Consider the following 18,508-nt stretch of genomic DNA (forward strand, 5'->3'; position numbering starts at 1 on the left):
CATCCCCTCTCCCCCTTTTGGCAAAGTGATTGAGGAGGCCTTACAAATAGCTGAGAAAAGAAGAGAAGTGAAAGGCAAAGGAGAAAAGGAAAGATGTACCCATCTGAATGCAGAGTTCCAAAGAATAGCAAGGAGAGATAAGAAAGCCTTCCTAAGTGAACAATGGAAAGAAATAAAGGAAAACAATAGAATGGGAAAGACTAGAGATCTACTCAAGAAAATTAGAGATACAAAGAGAACATCTCATATAAAGATGGGCTCGATAAAGGGCAGAAACACTGTAACAGAAGCAGAAGATACTAAGAAGAGGTGGCAAGAATCCACAGAAGAACTATACAAAAAAGATCTTCACTACCAAAATAATCATGATGGTGTGATCACTCACCTATATAGCCAGACATCTTAGAGTTGAAGTCAAGTGGGCCTTAGGAAGCATCACTATGAACAAAGCTAGTGGAGGTGATGGAATCCCAGCTCAGCTGTTTCAAACCCTGAAAGATGATGCTGTTGCACTCGACAGGCCAGCAGGTTTGGAAAACTCAGCAGTGGCCACAGGACTGGAAAAGGTCAGTTTTCATTCCAAAGCCCCAAAAGGACAAAGAATGCCAAAGAATGCCAAAGAATGTTCAAACTACCACACAATTGCACTCATTTCACATGCTAGCAAAGTGATGCTCAAAATCCTTCAAGCTAGGCTTCAACAGCGTGTGAACTGAGAACTTCCAGATGTACAAGCTGGATTTAGAAAAAGCAGAGGAACCAGAGATCAAATTGCTAACATCCGCTGCATAATAGAAAAAGCAAGAGTTCCAGAAAAAACATTTACTTCTGCTTCATTGACTATGCTAAAGCCTTTGTGTGGCTCACAACAAACTGGAAAATTCTGAAAGGGATGGGAATACCAAACCACCTTAGCTGCCTCCTGCAAAACCTGTATGCAGGTCAGGAAGCAGCAGAAAGGGACATGGAACAACAGACTGGTTCATAACTGGGAAAGGAGGGCGTCAAGGCTGTACACTGTGCCCTGCTTATTTAACTTATATGCAGGGGACGTCATGCAAAATGCCGGGCTGGATGAAGCACAAGCTGGAATCAAGTTTCCCAGGAGAAAGACCAATAACCTCAGATATGCAGATGATACCACCCTTATGGCAGAAAGCGAAGAGGAACTTTCAATGAAGGTGAAAGAGGAGAGTGAAGAAGTTGGCTTAAAACTCAACATTCAGAAAACTAAGATCATGGCATCTGGTCCCATCACTTCATGGGAAACAGACGGGGAAACAATGAGAACAGTGACAGATTTTATTTTGGGGGGTCTCCAAAATCACTGCAGATGGTGACTGCAGCCATGAAATTAAAAGATGCTTGCCCACTGGAAGAAAAGCTATGACCAACCTTGACAGCATATTAAAAAGCGGAGACTACTTTGCTGACAAATGTCTGTCTAGTCAAAGCTATGGTTTTTCCAGTAGTCATGTATGGATGTGAGAGTTGGACCATAAAGAAAGCTGAGTGCTGAAGAACTGATGCTTTTGATCTGTGGTGTTGGAGAAGACTCTTGAGAGTCCCTTGGATTGCAAGGAGATCCAACCAGTCAATCCTAAAGGAAATCAGTCCTGAATATTCATTGGAAGGACTGATGCTGAAGCTGAAGCTCCAATACTCTGGCCACCTGATGTGAAGAGCCGACTCATTGGAGAAGACCCTGATGCTGGGAAAGACCGAGGGCAAGAGGAGAAGGGGCGACAGAGGATGAGATGGTTGGATGGCATGAGTCTGAGCAAACTCTGGGAGATCATGAAGGTCAGGGAAGGATGGCGTGCTGCAGTCCATGGGATCACAGTCACACATGACTGATGACTGAGTGACAGTTCTTAATTTCACTGCTAGTTTCTTCTTGTTGCAGATATCTGGGACTGGGGGCCATGCCTTCTGAACTAGACAATTAGGGCGGAGTGGACAGTAAGAGCAGGGGCATCTGGGAGGAGGCAGGTCTGCTGTGCCCTCCAGCTCGCAGCCACTCGCCCTCCATGAACCAGGAGGACCTGCGGTGAAGCCCAAGTCACAAGCGACTTATTGTTCACAGACACCCACTGGCTGCCCTGGTCAGCAGCCACAGAGCTGAGTGCCATGGGCATCCCTGGGGCCTTCCCAGGGCCTGATCCCTCTTTCACTGAAATCCTCAAGGTGAGGTAAATCTTGAGAGAATTGTTTGGAATTCCGGGCGGACATGCTGCCTTCCCACGGAATAAGGACACACACAGTGACGGCCCCAAAGATGTCCACGCCCTAACCCCCCTGAGTCTCTGGCTGGCACCTCCACGGCAGGAGAGGCTGCGCGGTGGGCTCTCAGCCCCTGGACCGCCAGGGAAGCCCCGGTGGGTGGGCCTTCGATTCGGATCACATCGGATCACGTTGGGGAAAGGTGACAGTGTGGCAGTGTCGAGTGTGTCCATCCGTGAAGGACGTTCTTTAAGATGGAGCAGTCGGCCTGGGCCACCTGCATGGCCCCACTGTCACCGTAAGGGTCCTCACAAGCAGGAGGGTCAGAGGAGGAGGAATGATGATGGTAGCAGAGGGGAGAGTGATAAAAGATGCTAAGCTGACAGCTCTGTGGACGGAGGGAGAGCCCACGCACCAAGGAATCCTGGTGCCCTCTAGGAACCGGGAGAGGAGGGGAGCAGATTCATCCCTAAAGCCTCCAGAGAGAAGGCTGGAAACCTCGATTTTAGGACTTCCGATGTCCAGAGCTGTAAGACAGGAGATTCCATTTTGTTCCTGGAAATTTGTTATAGCAGCCACAAGGGACTCATATGGGCAGGTGCACCCAGTACCAGGCAGCCCAGGGAGAGCGGGCTGTTGACACCATCGTCCAGTGTGTGTCTGACTCTCCAGGGGCTCCTGACCCTGAACGAGGGTTACGTGAAAACAGTCAAACAAGCAACCCTCTCATTATGCTTAAAGCAGTTTGCACTCGGGTCTCCATTCCTGGCGACTGAGTCCTAACTATATCCCAGCCTGGTCATAGGACACCCCCTGCCCAGCCCCCTGCCCCAGCCCCAGGTGCTAAGTGGTCCCACATCTTTGAGGAGGGTGGGGCGGGACTCACATCCAACGCTGCTTTCACTACGCATGAGACTGAGGACACGGTCGGGTCTCATTTGTTCGCTGGTGGAAAGGCCCTGTGCCTGGCACATGACGGTGGCTCCACGCACAGGGTGGTGGGAGGAGGCCCAAAGCCCCTTCTCCTCAGGGCCAGAAGCTCAAAAGGAAGGTGTGGGAGAAGCAGGAAGCCGTGAGGGTGGAGGAAGGTGGGATCAGTATGGTGTCCAAAGCTCAGGTCAGGAAGGGGTGTCAGGAGCAGGCGCAGTGCCCAGGCCCCTCTGCCCCCCAAGACAACCAGGCACAGAGAGCGAGTCAGAACTAAAAAAAATATTTCATTTCATTCTGAATAAAAAATGGAACAGACAGAACTCTTGGAAATCCTGAAAACAATGTCATCGCTACGGCAAAATTTCACAGAAATCATCGCACGGGGCGTGGGGGCCGAGTCTGGGCCCCGCCCGCTACAGAGGCCGCCTCTCTGGGAGGGGCCGGGGGCGCAGTGGCCTGGGGGCCCGAGCGGGCAGGCACGATGGTGGCTGTGCCCCGGGATGAGCCCGCTGGGCCCCCAGGGTCCAGGCTCTGAGCCCGGCCTCCAGCTGCCAGCACAGGCCGGCGGGTGGGGCTGGAAGGGGTCGCTGGTCCTCAAGGGGCCTCCTTTCGGGCGGCCTTGCGGCTGCGCGCACCCCACATCCCCCGCCTGGAGTGGAAGTGGTGGTAGAAGTTCCGTACTCGGAGTCGTTCCACCTCCAGCCCTGCCTGCAGGACCCTGCGGGTAGCGAGGGGTGGTCAGGGCTGCCCCGCAGCCTGGAGGTCAAGACGGGAATGGGGGCGAACGGGGCTACCCTTATTCTGGACCCTGGCCGGGGAGGGCACGTGTGTCAGGGCGGCTCTTGAGCCTACAGAACAGTGGGGTGGGATGGAATGGAACCAGGTCCAAGGACTGGATGTGGGGGCTTCCACTACTGCAGGACCCCGCTGGGGCCAGGGGGACCCCAGGGCCACCACCAGGTCCTATAGGATCTGGGCGCTTCCCTGAGTGCAGGACCCTGGAGCTGGGAAGGGGTTTAGGGGAGTGGGGGGACATCTAGGGTCTCTCTAGGCCTACGGATCCTGGGGGTAGGAGGAGGGAGACAGCAGAGTCTTGTCAGCAGTGAGGACCCCAGGCCCCTCCCTACCCAGAGGGCAGGATGTGGCCCTGTCTGTGTGTTGGGTGGGGCGTCACCTGTCCAGGAGCTCCCAGTCCTCGCCTCCCCACTGGTCCCGGAATTCCTCAGTGTTCATGCCTCCAATACGGTCAAAGTCAGACTTGTAGATCCCGAAGAGGCCAAAGCCATTCACCTCCCAGTAACCTGGTGGGGAGGGGTGCCCTTCAGATGCCAGGTCCTGAAAGGCTGGTGGGCTCTTGGGGTCACTCCAGCATGTTGGTCATACCTCAGACCCTGGGCATGATTTGGGTGCTGGAGGAGGTTCCTAGAGGCCAAGCATGACCCTAGGCTTACTTGGGGGTGGGGAACTTGGGGTCCTGGGCACGGTGGGGTTCCTAGATGCCACAAGGAGTCCCGGGCATTACAGGGAACCCTGATGGGGCCCCAGGCCTACCTTGCGGGTTGGGAGGCCCCTGGGGAGCCTAGATTTCACCCTGGCATTGGTGGGACCCCGGGCCCTCCTGGGGGGCACCCAGGGCATTACCGTGCGGGTCCCCTGGTGAGCTCCCACAGCTTAGCCGCATGACCACAGGCGCGAAGGCCAGCTTGCCCTCCACGCAGTGCTTGCGGATGCCGTCTAGGATACTGGGGGGGAAGTGGATGTGCAGGTCGCAGAGGAAAACGATGCTGCTGGCATCCTGGGGACAGCGGGGAGGTCTGAGCCTCGCCCTCCGCTCCGGAAGGGCGCGCCCGCCCCAGCTCAGCGGGCTTTTCCGGCCAGCCCCACCCTGACCACGCACCTCCACCGCGTCCACTCCAGCTTGCAGCCCCGCAGAGCGCTCAAAGTTCCCGGCTCGCCTCAGGTACTGGTATCTGGGAGAGGGGGCAGGCGAGTGGGATCGCATACCGCGGCCTCTGGGGGCGGGGTGGGGGCAGGGAAACCCACCTCTACGCGGGAGGAGGAAAGATTCGGCCCACCCTGCCCGAAAGGAGCGGGGGCGCCGCTACCTGGGCAGCCGCGCGGCGCGGAGGGCCTGCTCCACGTCCATGTCCTCGCTCTCAAAGTCCACCAGGACGACGCTGAAGCGGGAGTCACCCGTGCGCGCGTGCAGTGCGGCCATGTCCGCCAGGAACTGCACCACCCAGCGCGCCTGGTTTTTCACTGGAGGAGGACGGGGACCCTGAGCACACCGGCACCCAGCCCGGCGGTGCCCCCCACGCCCCGCAGCCCTGGGCGGCGCCGCGCACCCGGCACTACGAAGTGCACCGTCACATCCTGGCGCCAGGCCAGGCGCAGAGGCCGGCACAGCTCCGGGCGGCCGTCGGGGCGCGCGGAGGAGGCTGCGGCGGGCTCGGGGCTCTCGCGGGCTTCCTCAGTGTCGCCGGCACGGGCCCCGGGCAGGCGCAGGAAGACGTACTCAGACAGGCGCAGGCGGCGCCCGCCGCGCTCCTGGAGCTCCAGTTCCAGGAGGAAGCGGCTTCCCCGCGCGGAGTCCCGGCGCTTCTCCACGTTCACGATGCGCAGCAGAGCGTACCGCCTGGGGGCGGAGCTGGGTCAGCAGCAGAGTGGAGGCCCCCCGACTCCCATCGCCGCGGCAGAAAGGCGGCCACTCAAGTGACTGGGGGCGCGGCCGCGCACCTCTCGCCCGCAGCGGCCCCAGTCGCCACCCATCCCATCCCCCCTCAAGGCCAAGGCCGGAGGGGCGTGCCGTCTCGAAGGCAGACCCACATTTCAGGCCTCCTCCCCCGACGCCCCGCGAAGGAGGCGTCCCCACGCCCAGGCCGGCCCTCTCTCCTCCCCGCCGCCGCTGCTGCCTACAGCCACACGCTCAGAAACCTTCAGGGGGACCCGCTGCCCCCAGGACGGGACTCAGATGCCTTAACGTCTGACTCGTCTCAGTATCTTGTCCCGCAGACACTCGAGCTTCCTCTTGGGGGAGAGCTCTATCCCGGGTGCCCCCACCTGGATGCTGGGCCCTGTCCTCCCCACACGCCAGATACCTCCTGTGAGAAACCTCCTTCTTGCCTCCCTGGCACAAGCTCAGGGCTACCCTGCTCTCCTGGGAAGAAGCCTCTGGCCCTTCCCCTTCACCCCGGCCCTGAGCACCTCACCTCCACTCCGCCCACACACAGTGGTTTCTCCTCCTCCCGGAAGACAGGGCCCTGGGCTTGACTAGGGTGCCGTTCTTCCTGCCACGTGATCCCCCTGTACCGCTGGTATCACTCACCTGGGAGCCTACCAGTGTGGCCTCCAGGGGTCTGGACTCTTCCCCTCGCCCCATGCCCATCCCCACCACGGTCTCCCCAGGTGTCAGGGCCTTTCTGCCCCAAAGGCTCTGCGCCTGTGCTTTTGCTCCTGGGGCCACTCACGCCCTTGTCCTGTTCGGAGGATGGGGCTGCAGCCATGACCTTTCTGGTGGACAGAGGCCCTCATACCCTGGGATCATGAGCTGCTCTCAGGAGGCTCGGAGCCAAGGGCACGCTGGCTTTTTCAGCCACCTAGAGTCAATCTGCCCCTGCCTCTGCCAAGGGTCCAGGCTGTCCCATCACTGCCCTGAACCAAGCCTGTAGGTCACAGGCTCCGCCTTCCACCCCCTCCCCTCCAAGGCTGCCACACCTTCATCTATGATCCAGATGGGCCAAACACGAGTCCTGCTCTAAGTTCTGTATCAGAGGCAAGAATGAGTCCTGAACCCGGCCTTCAATGCCCATGAGGCCTGCCCTCTGCCCACCAGCCTCCTGGCCAGCCTTTGCCTGTCCCTTCTGTCTGCAGGTCCTGCCCCTCCTTAAGGGCTGAGCATAGTTCTAAGAACTCCTCAGGGCAAACTGGGGCCCCCATTCTCCAGCCCCACACCTGCTTGATGTGGAGACAGCATTCAATTGCTGTGGCCTGGGGGACCCGATCAGAGGGGTCAATGGGGCAGGAACCCTGAGCTCACCTCTGAGGACTAAGACCCCAGTCACCATGGTGCTGGCGGGGGGAGGGACCCTGGGGTTCTTAGCTTGATCATGTGTGGGTGTGCTGGCAGGGGGAGGGACCCTGGGGTTCTTAGCTTGATCGTGTGTGTGTGTGTGTGTGTGTGATCATGGTGCTGGCGGGGGGAGGGACCCTGGGGTTCTTAGCTTGATCGTGTGTGTGTGTGTGTGTGTGTGTGATCATGGTGCTGGCGGGGGGAGGGACCCTGGGGTTCTTAGCTTGATCGTGTCTGTGTGTGTGTGTGTGTGTGTGTGTGTATGTGTGTGATCATGGTGCTGGCGGGGGGAGGGATCCTGGGATTCTTAGCTTGATCGTGTGTATGTGTGAGTGTGTGTCTATTTCGAGGAGAGACCTGGGTGGCTCAGATCCATCCTCAGGTCCAAGTCCAGGTCCAAGGTGGCAGGCAGGGGGTTTGGAGGTGCAGGACAGAGGAACCAGCCCTGGGTGGTAGGCGGAAGGCTCCTACAGGACAGGGGCCCCAGAAGGGAGAGAAGACACTTTCTGACGGTTGTGCGTGCATGCGTGTGTGTGTGTACCACTCCCAGAGCAGTGCCTTGATAGACCTTGGGGAAGAGCTGAGGGTCCCGTCGAGGCCCAGCTCCGCCCCTCCCACGGCACCCCTGCCGCGTACCCGCTGTGGCGCATGTTCAGTCTCTCCATGTACTGAGCCACCACGTCCACGGCCTCGGCCTCGGGCAGCTGCAGGTTCCCGGACACGTTGCAGCGCAGATCGTTCCAGTCGGAGCGCAGCAGCTCGAAGTCCACGTTGCCGACGCTGAACGTGCGCTGCCAGTCGATGGCGTCCTCGCGCCAGCGGCCGCGCACCAGGCCTGCCGCCTCCTCGCTGTCCTCCGACGCATTCTCGTCGCCGGGCGCCCCTTCCTCGTCATCGTCCCCTTCCTCCTCCTCGTCCTCCTCGCCCTCCCCAGGCAGCTGTGGCCTGGACACCTGGGACAAGCTCAGGAAGGAGGTCACGGGCTGCGCTTCAGAGGAAGAGTTGGAGTCCGCCGTGGGGGCCGCGGAGGCCGGCGCCGGGGCCGGGGCTCTCAGCTCTGCGGCCGGGGGGCTGCTCGTCCTGTGGCCTCGAGCCCGGGGGGGGCGCGGGGGCGCCCGCAGTGGCACCCTGGGCAGGGGTCGGGGGCGCAGGAAGACGCCAGGCAAGGGCGGCCGGGGCGGGCCGCGAGCGCCGAGCGGCGGGGCCCCGGGGGGCGCCCGCGGGCCGGGCCGCACGCGCGTCACGTACACCCTGGACACCCTGGAGGGCCGGGCGGCGGGCCGGGCGGCGGGCCGCGGCGGCGGGGCGCGGCCCAGGAAGAGCGGGAGCTGGCGGGCCGCCCAGCTCAGCGCGCGGGAGCGGCGGGGCGTCGGCGCGGCGGGGCTGGCCGGGGCCTCGGAGGGGGCTGCGGGGGCCGGGAGCTGGCGGCCGCCCTGCCTTCGGGGGGCCTCGGTGGGCCCCAGGCCGGCGTCGAGCAGCTCTCCGTCGTCCTCGGCGTCCAGGAAGTCTGTGGGAAGCGCGCGTGAGCCGCTGCCGCCGGGCCACCCAGCGGGGAGTGGGGTCGCTGTGGGCACTCACCGTCGGGGTTGAGGAAGAGGAAGGCTCGGCGCTGCGCCTCCTGTCTGTCCTCCCCGCCCTCCTCCCGGTCCATCTTCATGTATTTGTAGAAGCCAAACCTGGGGCGGCGGGCGGGGCGTCAGAGACCGGCTCGGCCGAGGCCCGCCCATTCTTCTCGGGCACCGCCCGCCTGCCGCCCACCTTTCCAGATACAGCGGTGACTCCCGGTAGAAGCACTTGTTGTCCGTCTCCATGTGAGTCAGGCGCGTGTGGTCATTGGGATAAACGAAGGACAGGTATACCTGGGGTGGGCAGAGGGAGGGCCGTCTTCCAGAGGGTCTGGAGGCGGCTTCGGGGACCGCGGTGGGAGGGAGGCCTGGGTCTCGCGTTAGACCTTGGCGAGGGGCACTTACGAATTGCAGTCCCTGGTATCTTGCGATGGGAAAGTCCTTGACCACGTAGGTCGGGGCGTAGGCGCAGGGCTCCAGCACACTCTCCAGATCCGAGGGCTCCACCCGAGGCGCTGTGAAAGGGAGGCCACACTGTGGCCCGGACCCTCGCCTCCACACCCCCTCCACCCTGTGCGCGAACCCTGCTCACTGAGAAAGAAGGCGTCTCGGGGATCCGGCCGCAGCATGTCAGCTCTGGGCTCCTGCCGTGGCCGCCCCCCCACGTGACTGGCAGGAGACTGGGGCACGTGAGCCACGTGGTCCATCTTCAGGGCTGACTCGTCTAGGGGCAGAGGATGTGTGAGGTCCCCAAGGAGTTCACAGAGCCCTCCTCACCCACATCCAGCCACCCCCGAGACCCCCTTAGGCACCGCCCCCTTCCCCAGACGCACTGGCTCCCGACCTGTGTAGAGGGAGATGTGAGCAGAGCCGATGACCTCGAACTTCAGACCCGGCAGGAATGCTCGCCACTGGGGGTTGGAGAGGGTGGTCAGGGCCAAAGGAAGGGGGTGTGGGGACGGGGAGCTAGCAGGGCAGTGCCTTTACGGATGCAGAAAGCTGGGCGGGTGGACAGGAGAGGAGTCCTAAGAAGGCATGGCAGGGAAGGTGCAGAGGCCCAGAAGGTTGGGGTCGCTGGAAGAAGGTGAGAACCTCCTCTGCTCCCTTCAGGCCTTTCCTGACATCCTGGGTGCTTCTTGACCTTCTGGTTATGACCTCCGCCCCCACCTGCTCATCATTCTACAGCCACTGCCCTTCTGGAGGTCAGAGCTGGCCTTCCACGGGCGAGCCCCAGTGGCCCCCAGCTCCCTGGCGGGCCCCCCACCCCACCTCTCCTGCACGGCCACTGCCCTTCTGGAGGTCAGAGCTGGCCTTCCACGGGCGAGCCCCAGTGGCCCCCAGCTCCCTGGCGGGCCTCCCCATCCCCACCTCTCCTGCTTTTGTGCCTCTCAGTCTCCCTTGCAGGCTCTCTCCCCACCCCTCTCACGCTGGGTTCCTGGGGGCTGTCCCAGGCCCTCCTCCCTTCCCAGCTCATCCTGGACCCTTAGTCGCCCCCTCAGCTTCCACAAGATGACCTGAAATCTGCACCTCCAGTCTAGACCTTCTGCCAAGCTGAGCTGGGGTGATGCCCTCCACACACAAACCAGATGCCTGCAACATCCCAGCCCTCCCTGGTGACCACCCAACATCCAGCTAAACTCGGGCTCAATCACTGGCATCGCCCCCCGCCCCCACAGGACCTGCGGGTTCAGGGACCGATGGTCACCTGTGAAAATCCTTCCCAACAGGCAGTGGCTAGAGAGTTTCCCCTGACATGCAAATCCATTGCCTCATTCTCAGGAGGAAGCCCTGCCTGATCTGGCCACCAGACTGCTTGGAGTTCCAGAAGACTGTTCTTGAGACCAGGAATTCATCCTTGCACCCCGGATTCTCTCCCCCATGGGCCTCCCTGTGAATGTCTCTCGCAAGAATCTGCTCAGGGCCACTTTTTCCGTGAAGCTGCTGAGCAGGCACAGTGGAGCGCAAGTCCCGTCCCTGAGCAGCTGCTTTGTCAGCCAGATGGGAAGTCCTGGGGGGGCGGGGGGCAGTGTCCACGCTGCTGTTCTGGGGGGAGCGGCTGGGAAGAGGGCAGGGCAGGGGGGTCTCCAGAAGCCCCCCGAGGGGGGGCAGCTGCACTCACGCCCACTTCCACGTGGTCCGAGCCGCGGTCATCTTGCTTGTGTAGCAGCTCAAAGTAGTACCTCCGAGAGGCCATGAGCCTGAGGACAGGAGAAGTCAGGGGCCGGCTTGCTGCGCCCCAGGAGCCCCCGAGAAACGGCAAGTCCCAGGGCCAGCAGCAGCAGTTTCACGCGTGCACGCGTCACCCCGTCCTCACACACAGACACACACCTGCTCCCAGTCACTCACCGTCTGGGCTTGGACACCTGGGAGCTGAACTTGGTGAACTCTCCAGGCGCTGTCCACTCTGAGCCCGTCTGGAAGGCAACAGAAAAGGGCAGGGGGCTCACCCTCTCCTTGGGGCACCAGCCCCGCCCAGTGCCCCTTCCTGAGAAGTTGAAGGGGACAGGTGACTGAGGCCACAGGAGGCCCGTAAAGACAGAAGGGGTGTGGATGGAGGAGGTGGGTGGGGATACCTTGCCCACAAAGGCCACCAGCTGGGCACCCGCTGGGCTCTCGTTTGGGCTCAGCCAGAACTCAGAGTTGTCATCCGAAGCCACAGAGAACTGGACATCGCCTAGGCCATAAGACAGGGCTCAGGGGCGGGCGGGGCGCCGCTCGCCACACTCCCCCCCTTTGCCCCCACCCCCGCACCATCTCTCGCCGGGTGGATGAAGCCGAAGAGGCGGAGGCCGTAGTTCTTCCACTTGGGGGACACAGCCAGCTTCTTCACGGTGGTGCGAGTCTGGGGGGACAGCGGCTGCTGACATCAGGGTGCCTGCCCACCCCCGCCCACCCGGGACCGCCGCCCCCCAGCACTCACGTGAGGGAAGAGTGGGAAGTGCAGGTTCCTCCGGAGCTGGCCCACGGCGCCCCCGCACCAGTCCTCAAACACGTGCAGATTCGCCTGCCCCTTGTACTGCGGAGGAGCGGGGCTTACCGGCCGCCCAGCAGCCCCCGCCCTCCCCGCCCGAGCCCCAGCGGACCTCACCTCCTCTCGCCACGCCGGCACTTGACGGGTGAGGTTGAGCACCAGGGGTCTTCCAGCCCCCCCAGGAAACAGCGCACCTAGGTCCCGACCTTCAGCCTGCGGGAGAGAAAGGGCACCAAGGTCACAGCTGAGAAGTGTAAGGGCAGAAATAAGTTACACACACACACACACACACACGCAACATGTGGCACAGCCAGCCGCACACGCCGGTTCCCACCATGCGGCCCTCCACATCGAGCCATGAAGCCCCGGATCCGTCACACCCCAGCCACACGCACACCCGGAGGACCCCCGGCCACAACGTGTGCAGCACCCGCATCCCCCCCCCAGGTCTGGGCACGTGAGCAGCCGTACTGCCCGCCCGCGGCCTGTGGCACATGGTGGCCTCGAATCTCGTACACGCGGCGGTGTTGTCCCCACGGCCCTGCTCACCGCCGGCTCCTCCTCGTGACTCTCGCTGGAGTCCTCTGCCCTCTGCGAGGCCAGCGCAGTGTGGACGCCCCGGCCGTCGGTCACACTGCTCAGCTTCTCGCCGTCTGTGGGTGGCAGAGCAGCTGTGGGTGGGACCCAGGCTCTTCAAGGCCACACCCCTGCCGTCAGGGTCAGTTGAGGGCAGGATGGCCAGTGGTGTCCCCTTCGAAGCCTCCCCTCCCCATATCTGCTCCTTCATATTGCCCGATAGCCCCTCCTGCCCCCAGCAAAGTGCCTTCTACCAGGCTGTTCTGCCACCTCCCGCCTCTGTGGGGATGGCCCTGCCCGAGTCCCCCACCCGACTCTCCCAGCCCCACTGGTGTGAGGCAGCGGGCATGTGTGTGTGCCCTAGCACACATGCTTGCGCATGCACACACTGGGTGTCCTCATCTGCGACTCTGCCTCCAGAAGGGCCCCAGGGCGGCTCTGTGCGCTCAGCATGTTTCCCACGTGCTGGAGTGTTCTGTGTCTGCCCCCCTTGCCAGAACTGAGAGCCAAGTGTTAGTGCTGGAGCTTGTCGTCAGGCAAGCCAGCGCTGTGGTCCTGAGGCTACACCAGCCCCGGCCCATGGCCGGCTGCCCTTGCGGCCATGGTCCCGGACCAAAGGAGCCCTGGCATGCTGGTCTGGCTGTCAGAGGCCCCGGGGCCAAGGCGGCCCTGCGGGGAGTGTCCCCGGGACCCCTTCTGTGGACTTCTCTAGAACATGGTGCACCCCAACCCCCAAGCCTGGGCAGACCACCTGCACACCTCAGTGCCCTCAGTGTCCCAAACCTCCTCCTCAAGCTGTGGACCTGGGGGGGTCCCATACCCTGGGGTCTTAGCCACTGAAGATGAGGCTTCACTGTCCCATCCAGGGGCCCAGTCCAGGAACCCCTCTGCTCCAGGGCCAAGTCTGGCTTCAACATCTATGCCTGCTCTTCGATCCAGACCCCAGGAGTGAGAGTCCCATACGGACACAGCTGGCCTGGGCCCCTTCTCGGGGGCAGAGGGGCTGCCCATGGTCTTCTGCCGGTGGGACCCCAGTGGTGCCTGTCTGCCTGGTTCTCTCTAGTCACTGTCCTTTGTCCGGCTGGGAGCTGAGCCCCCAAGAGGCTTCTGGCAAACCCCCCACAGCCTGGCCCCGATGCTCCCCGCCCGCCAAGGTAACTCTGTGACTGCTGGAAAACTCCGGCGGGGGAGCCACACCCAGGCTGCCACCATGGTCCTGCAGGGCCAAGCCCAAGTGCAGTGGGATCCAGATGGCCTCCTGCCGGCCCCTCCGCCTAGGACCTCTGCCTGCACAGGCTGCTGGACACGGGGCAGGTAGCCTTTCTGGTGGGAGTGGAGACAGTACTGACAGGACAGTCAGGAAGGCGTCAGACACGTTCAGCTGCTTAGCTTCCACAAGCCCTGCCCCGGTGGAGCCAGGTCGCCCGCCAGGCAGGAGGTGAGACCCGCCGGCTCGGGCTGCTCCTGGTCTGAGTTTGATAGTCTGTAACCTTGAACAGCTCCTGCCCACTCAGGAACAGCAGGACGGCTTCCCCGCTGGTCCAGCTGAGAGAAGAGGAGGCCTCAGAAATGGGGTTCCCACACCTCCACCCCCTCCTAGCTGCTGAGTTAGGCTCCCTGGCTGCTCGGGAAGTCAGGTTGGGGAGGACTGTGGTTGCTCAGAAAAACACAAGGCAGCTAGGTAGGAGGCTGGTTATGTTTTGTGTCACTGGGTCACACTGTGGGGTCCTGCCTTCTGTGATGGTAACTGGAGGCCCCTAGAGGATGTGGTAGCTGCAAGATGCGTGCACTCTGGGGAGGGGTAGGGACCAGCCTCTGACCCCTGGCCTGGGTGTGGGACTGAACAGGGAGCTTTGGACCCTTTGGTGGGAGTGGCCAGGACTTTATGGATCAAAATCATCGTTCTGAGTCCTCAGGAAGCAAGAGTCTCATCACCCACCCTTAAGACACCCCACTCTCTTAAGAAGAGTCAGGGACAGCTTGGCTGGCATCTTCCCTGCCCGGAAGTGCTTCCTTCTCTCTCTCACCACCAACCTCCCCGTCCCCGGCCCTGTTCTAGGTACTCTGCTCCTCCTCCCCAAAATATGTGTCAGCGGTCACCACTTCCAAGATCCCCTAGCTAAAGTGGCAGGACTCCTGCCCTGACTCTCCCCCACATCACTCACCAGCACCTGACGTGGGTTCATTGCCTGTTCCCACTGGAGCGTGAGCCTGAGTCTGGGAGCGTCCGCTCCAGGCAGTTCGGGTCTCCCCAGGCTGCACCCCTATCCCCATGACTCACTCGCAACACACAAGCGTCTCAGTCCCTGGTCACAGGTTTACCTAGGGCGCCTCCTCCAGGAAGCTTTCCGACTGCGAGGGCCAGCTATCCCCGCCAGCCTCTTCCCCAGCAGACGGGGAAACGGAGGCTCTGCTAAGCAAGAAGAGCCGGAGGCGCAGCCGGACTTGGCCCCGCGAAATCCCAGCTGGCAGGGCCTGGTAGCGGAGGGCTCTCCAAAACCACTGTTACCCCGGCGCTGTCCGCCCCGGGCCAGACCCCCGAGTCAGCCCGGGTTTGGGGACGTTCAAGAGGGTCGCGCACGTCACGGTTGACGTCATCCGGCGTTCCGGCCGGGTCGAGCCGAACCGAGCCCCCTGCCCCGATACTGCCGAGCTGGGAAGGGCGGCCCGGATCTCCAGACAGCTCTGGGCCGAGCCGAGACCTGAGCGCAAGGGGAGGGCCCGGGCCCGGGGCCGCTCGGGACCCTCACCGCCCCCCGCCCCGGGCGCGCGCCCCCTCCCGTACCTCGCCCGGAGCCCAGCCGCTGGCGCAGCGCGCGGCCCTGGCGCACCAGGCCCAGGTGCACGTACGTGAGCCACGCGGCGCAGGTAAGCAGCACCAGCAGGAGCAGCAGCTTGATCTGCTTGCGGATCTTCTTCACCGGGAACCACGGCATCGCGGCCGACCCCGCCCCGCCCGGGGCCGCGCTCAGCGGCGTCGCTGCGGCCCCCCACTCCTGCGCGCTCCGCGCCGCGTCCCCCGACCCCGCATGGCCCTTTGTCCGCCGCCCGCGGCCCCGGGCTGCGGCCGCGACCCCGGGCTGCCCTTGGCCGAGGGCCCGGGGTGGGCGGCGGAGCGGCTGCCGGCGGTCCCCCCCGCCCGGCCCCGCCCGGCCGCTCGGGCTGCAAGCTCCCGGGGGCCGCGGCGGGACGCAGCAGCATCCACGCTGCGGTGCTACCCACCGTGAAACGGGCCCGGCCGCCGCGCCGCACGAGCCAATCCCGGCCCGGCCGGCCTGCGGGGAGCCAATCCGCGGCGCGGGAGGCGGGGCCAAATGTTAGGGTGTGCCCTCCGCTCGTCTCCACGCAACGCGCGCATCCACCTGGACAAGACGGCCCGCGCAGCGCGGGAACGCGGGGTCCCGGCGATACGGAGGACCCGGGAGGTGCGCCGGAAGGCGCGGGGCCGGGGCCAGGGGCCAAGGATCAGAGAATGCACGGGGCGCGGGGTAGTGCATAGGACCTGGGGACGCGGGGCACGCGAGGTGCTGGGAACAGGGACTGGGTTCACAGGGTGTAGTGGTGGAGGCCGCGGGAGGAGCCGGCTATGGATCATGGGACAATGGGGACACGGAGACAAGGGTGCAGGGAGTCGTGATGGGGAGACAATGCGAGCCTGTGGAACGAAGGGGAAGGGTGTGGGCAGCTTGGGCTTGCAGCTTGAGCCTCCTGCTAACAATGCAGCTAGGAGGAATGGGGCTCCGACGTCATGGAGAGAAGGAAAAGGAAGTCTGGGGGAGAGACACCGGGGGATAGGTGACGGTGGTGGGTCAGGGCAGCTGGGGCGGGTTTGGGCGCACAGGCTCCATGCAGGCGAGACTGAGCAGGGTCTCAAAGCACCTGGCTTCACACTGAGTAAGGGGCTTGAGGAGTTACCAAAGGACTTAGCTTGGAGGCCAGGGTCTGACCTGGCCGCCAGGTGGACACGGGCCGCAGACTCGGGGTGGTGGGCTCCACTGAGGGCAGAGTAAGGTGGAGAGGAGGAGCCCAGGCAGGAGGGGCAGGGCTGTCTGGAAGCGGCAGGAGGGAACCCAGCCCTCCCATTTCTGACCTGAGCCAGGAGCCTGGCTCTTGCTGAGCTGGAGGTGGGAGGGGGCGGGGATGTGGGCTGATGCTGAACTTTGCCCCATTTGGTTCCCATTCCTGCCCCTGCCTCCGCCAACCCTGCCTGCCCTGTCCCCCCAACCCCTGCCTTGCTGCCAGCCTGACTCTTCTCTCTGCCCCTCCATCTGTCCCACTTTTCTGTTACTGTGTAACCAGCCGGCCCAGCATCAGGGTTGTAAAACAACTGTTGTTTAAGCTCCTGGAGTTTGTGGTTTGAGAGTTTAGATGTGGCCCCACAGGACAGCTCTCCTCTGCTCCAGGACGTCTCAGGCCTCAAGTGGGAAGACGTGACCAGTTGGGGGTGACTCTGGTGGCTGGGCTGGGGTCATCTGAAGACTTCTGCACCCTCATGTCAGGGCCTTGGCAGGGATGGCTGGGCTTGGCTGGGATGGTTAACCAGAGTACCTGGGGGTGGCCACTCGGGGTGGTGGCCTCTGGACTCCAGCAAACAGGGTGACACACCTGGAGAGTCCCCACCCACCATTCTGCCCCTGCTGTCGTGGGCTCTCCAGGCTCCAGCGGAGGGGATGTGGACGCCCCCTCCGAGCGAGGGAGGGTCCAGTGAGTTGCGGCCCTAACACTATTACACTGTCCTTTTTCCTGTTTTGTTTTAGCCTCAGGGCCATTTTCCACCGTTCTGTCATCTGTCCTGTGAACAACACCCACATCTCGTCAAACCTCCCCCCACCCCATTCTCGTCCCTCCCCTCCAATCCACTTTCCACGCCCGTGTTATCTGAACATTCATCACGGTCTATGTCAGCTGTGTGTATTTTAAGCTTCATAGCAATCGCTTTCTGAGCTGTAAACCTCGTTGTGTTTCCTGTATTTTCTCCAGACTTCACTCACAAGCGCACGTCTCCACGCTGTTGTGTGTGGGATGCCGTCCCTCTGCTCCCGGCCCTTCCCCATGCCCATTCGACCAACAGGTGCCCAGGGCCCTTATGAGCCAGAGGCTTTAGGGGCACAGCTGTGAACACGGCAGATACAGCCCCTCCTTTTGTGGCGTTTCTGTTTTCCTAGGCAGAGGCACATTTGAACAAGAAAGGTGGGAAATGCTGTGAAGACAATAAAGAGCTGATGGGCTAGGGAGACTGGAAGGGCTTCTTCCGTCGGAGCGACCACTAGGGGCTCACTGTTTGGGGGAGTGACGTCGGATCTGAAGCATGAATGCAGTCTTCAAAAAGCAAGCACCAGAACGTGGGTTCCATGAGGGAAGAGTTGGGGACGCCACTGCCTGGGAAGGCCCAGGAGGGCTCCTGGTTCGGCCTGGAGGGCAGCAGGTGCCTGAAGGGCAGGGGGTAGAGGCAGCCAGCATCTGCCGGCCACAGCTGCCCTGTTGGAGCCCACGCGTGGCTCCAGCCCTTCAGAGAGTGGCAGCCACTACCCGCTCCTGCCTTTCCGGCTGCACACAAGTTCCTCTCTTGCTCAACTCTGACCTGAACCATATGGGGAAGGGGGTCCTGGGAAATAGATTCCTAGCTGAACAGTAGCACACCCAGCGGAGGCTCCTCAGCAACTCTGCATGCATACACACTTCTACTTTAAACCACGCTTAACTTCCAAATAAAAACAGGCAAAATCACACTTCTGCTTAATATGATGCACGTGTCTGGCCAAAAAGAGGTGGAGGGATGTTTCATGTCACCGGATCCATCTTTGGGTGGTACTGACTCCAACTGAATACCCATACCCTCCTGCAGAGGGTCTTCCCCATCCAGGGATCGAACCCATGTCTCCTGGGCCTCCTGCCTTGGCAGGTGGGTTCTTTATCATTAGCGACACCTGGGGAGCCCAGCTGGAAAACACATTCTCTTTAAGAATGTTGAACACTTGACCACTCTCAGAGCGTGTTGAGTGTTAATAACACAACACGTAAGGTCAACCATTGTTAACATAAGTTAGAAGTGAAAAAGAAAGAGAGTTAGTCGCTCAGTCGTGTCTGACTCTTTGCGACCCCACGGACTGTAGCCTGTGAGGCTCCTCTGTCCACGGAATTCTCTAGGCAAGAATACCGGAGTGGATTGCTGTC

General features: G+C 62.0%; 1 protein-coding gene across 1 annotated transcript; it reads right to left on the reverse strand.

Annotated features, from left to right (window-relative positions):
* Window positions 1–3,747: 3,747 nt before the first annotated feature.
* On the reverse strand, window positions 3,748–15,535 carry B4GALNT4 (beta-1,4-N-acetyl-galactosaminyltransferase 4). Its single transcript, XM_052662252.1, is given in 21 exon segments — window positions 3,748–3,871; window positions 4,328–4,454; window positions 4,795–4,948; window positions 5,051–5,123; window positions 5,259–5,412; window positions 5,499–5,788; window positions 7,859–8,729; window positions 8,801–8,898; window positions 8,981–9,081; window positions 9,193–9,302; window positions 9,380–9,511; window positions 9,632–9,698; window positions 10,907–10,985; window positions 11,134–11,201; window positions 11,361–11,461; window positions 11,539–11,629; window positions 11,708–11,803; window positions 11,876–11,971; window positions 12,308–12,411; window positions 15,120–15,468; window positions 15,470–15,535. Coding segments are annotated over 21 exon segments (3,351 nt in total).
* Between the last annotated feature and the right edge of the window lie 2,973 nt (window positions 15,536–18,508).

Source organism: Budorcas taxicolor, chromosome 25, assembly GCF_023091745.1.
Source record: "Budorcas taxicolor isolate Tak-1 chromosome 25, Takin1.1, whole genome shotgun sequence".
Classification (NCBI taxonomy): Eukaryota; Metazoa; Chordata; class Mammalia; order Artiodactyla; family Bovidae; genus Budorcas; species Budorcas taxicolor.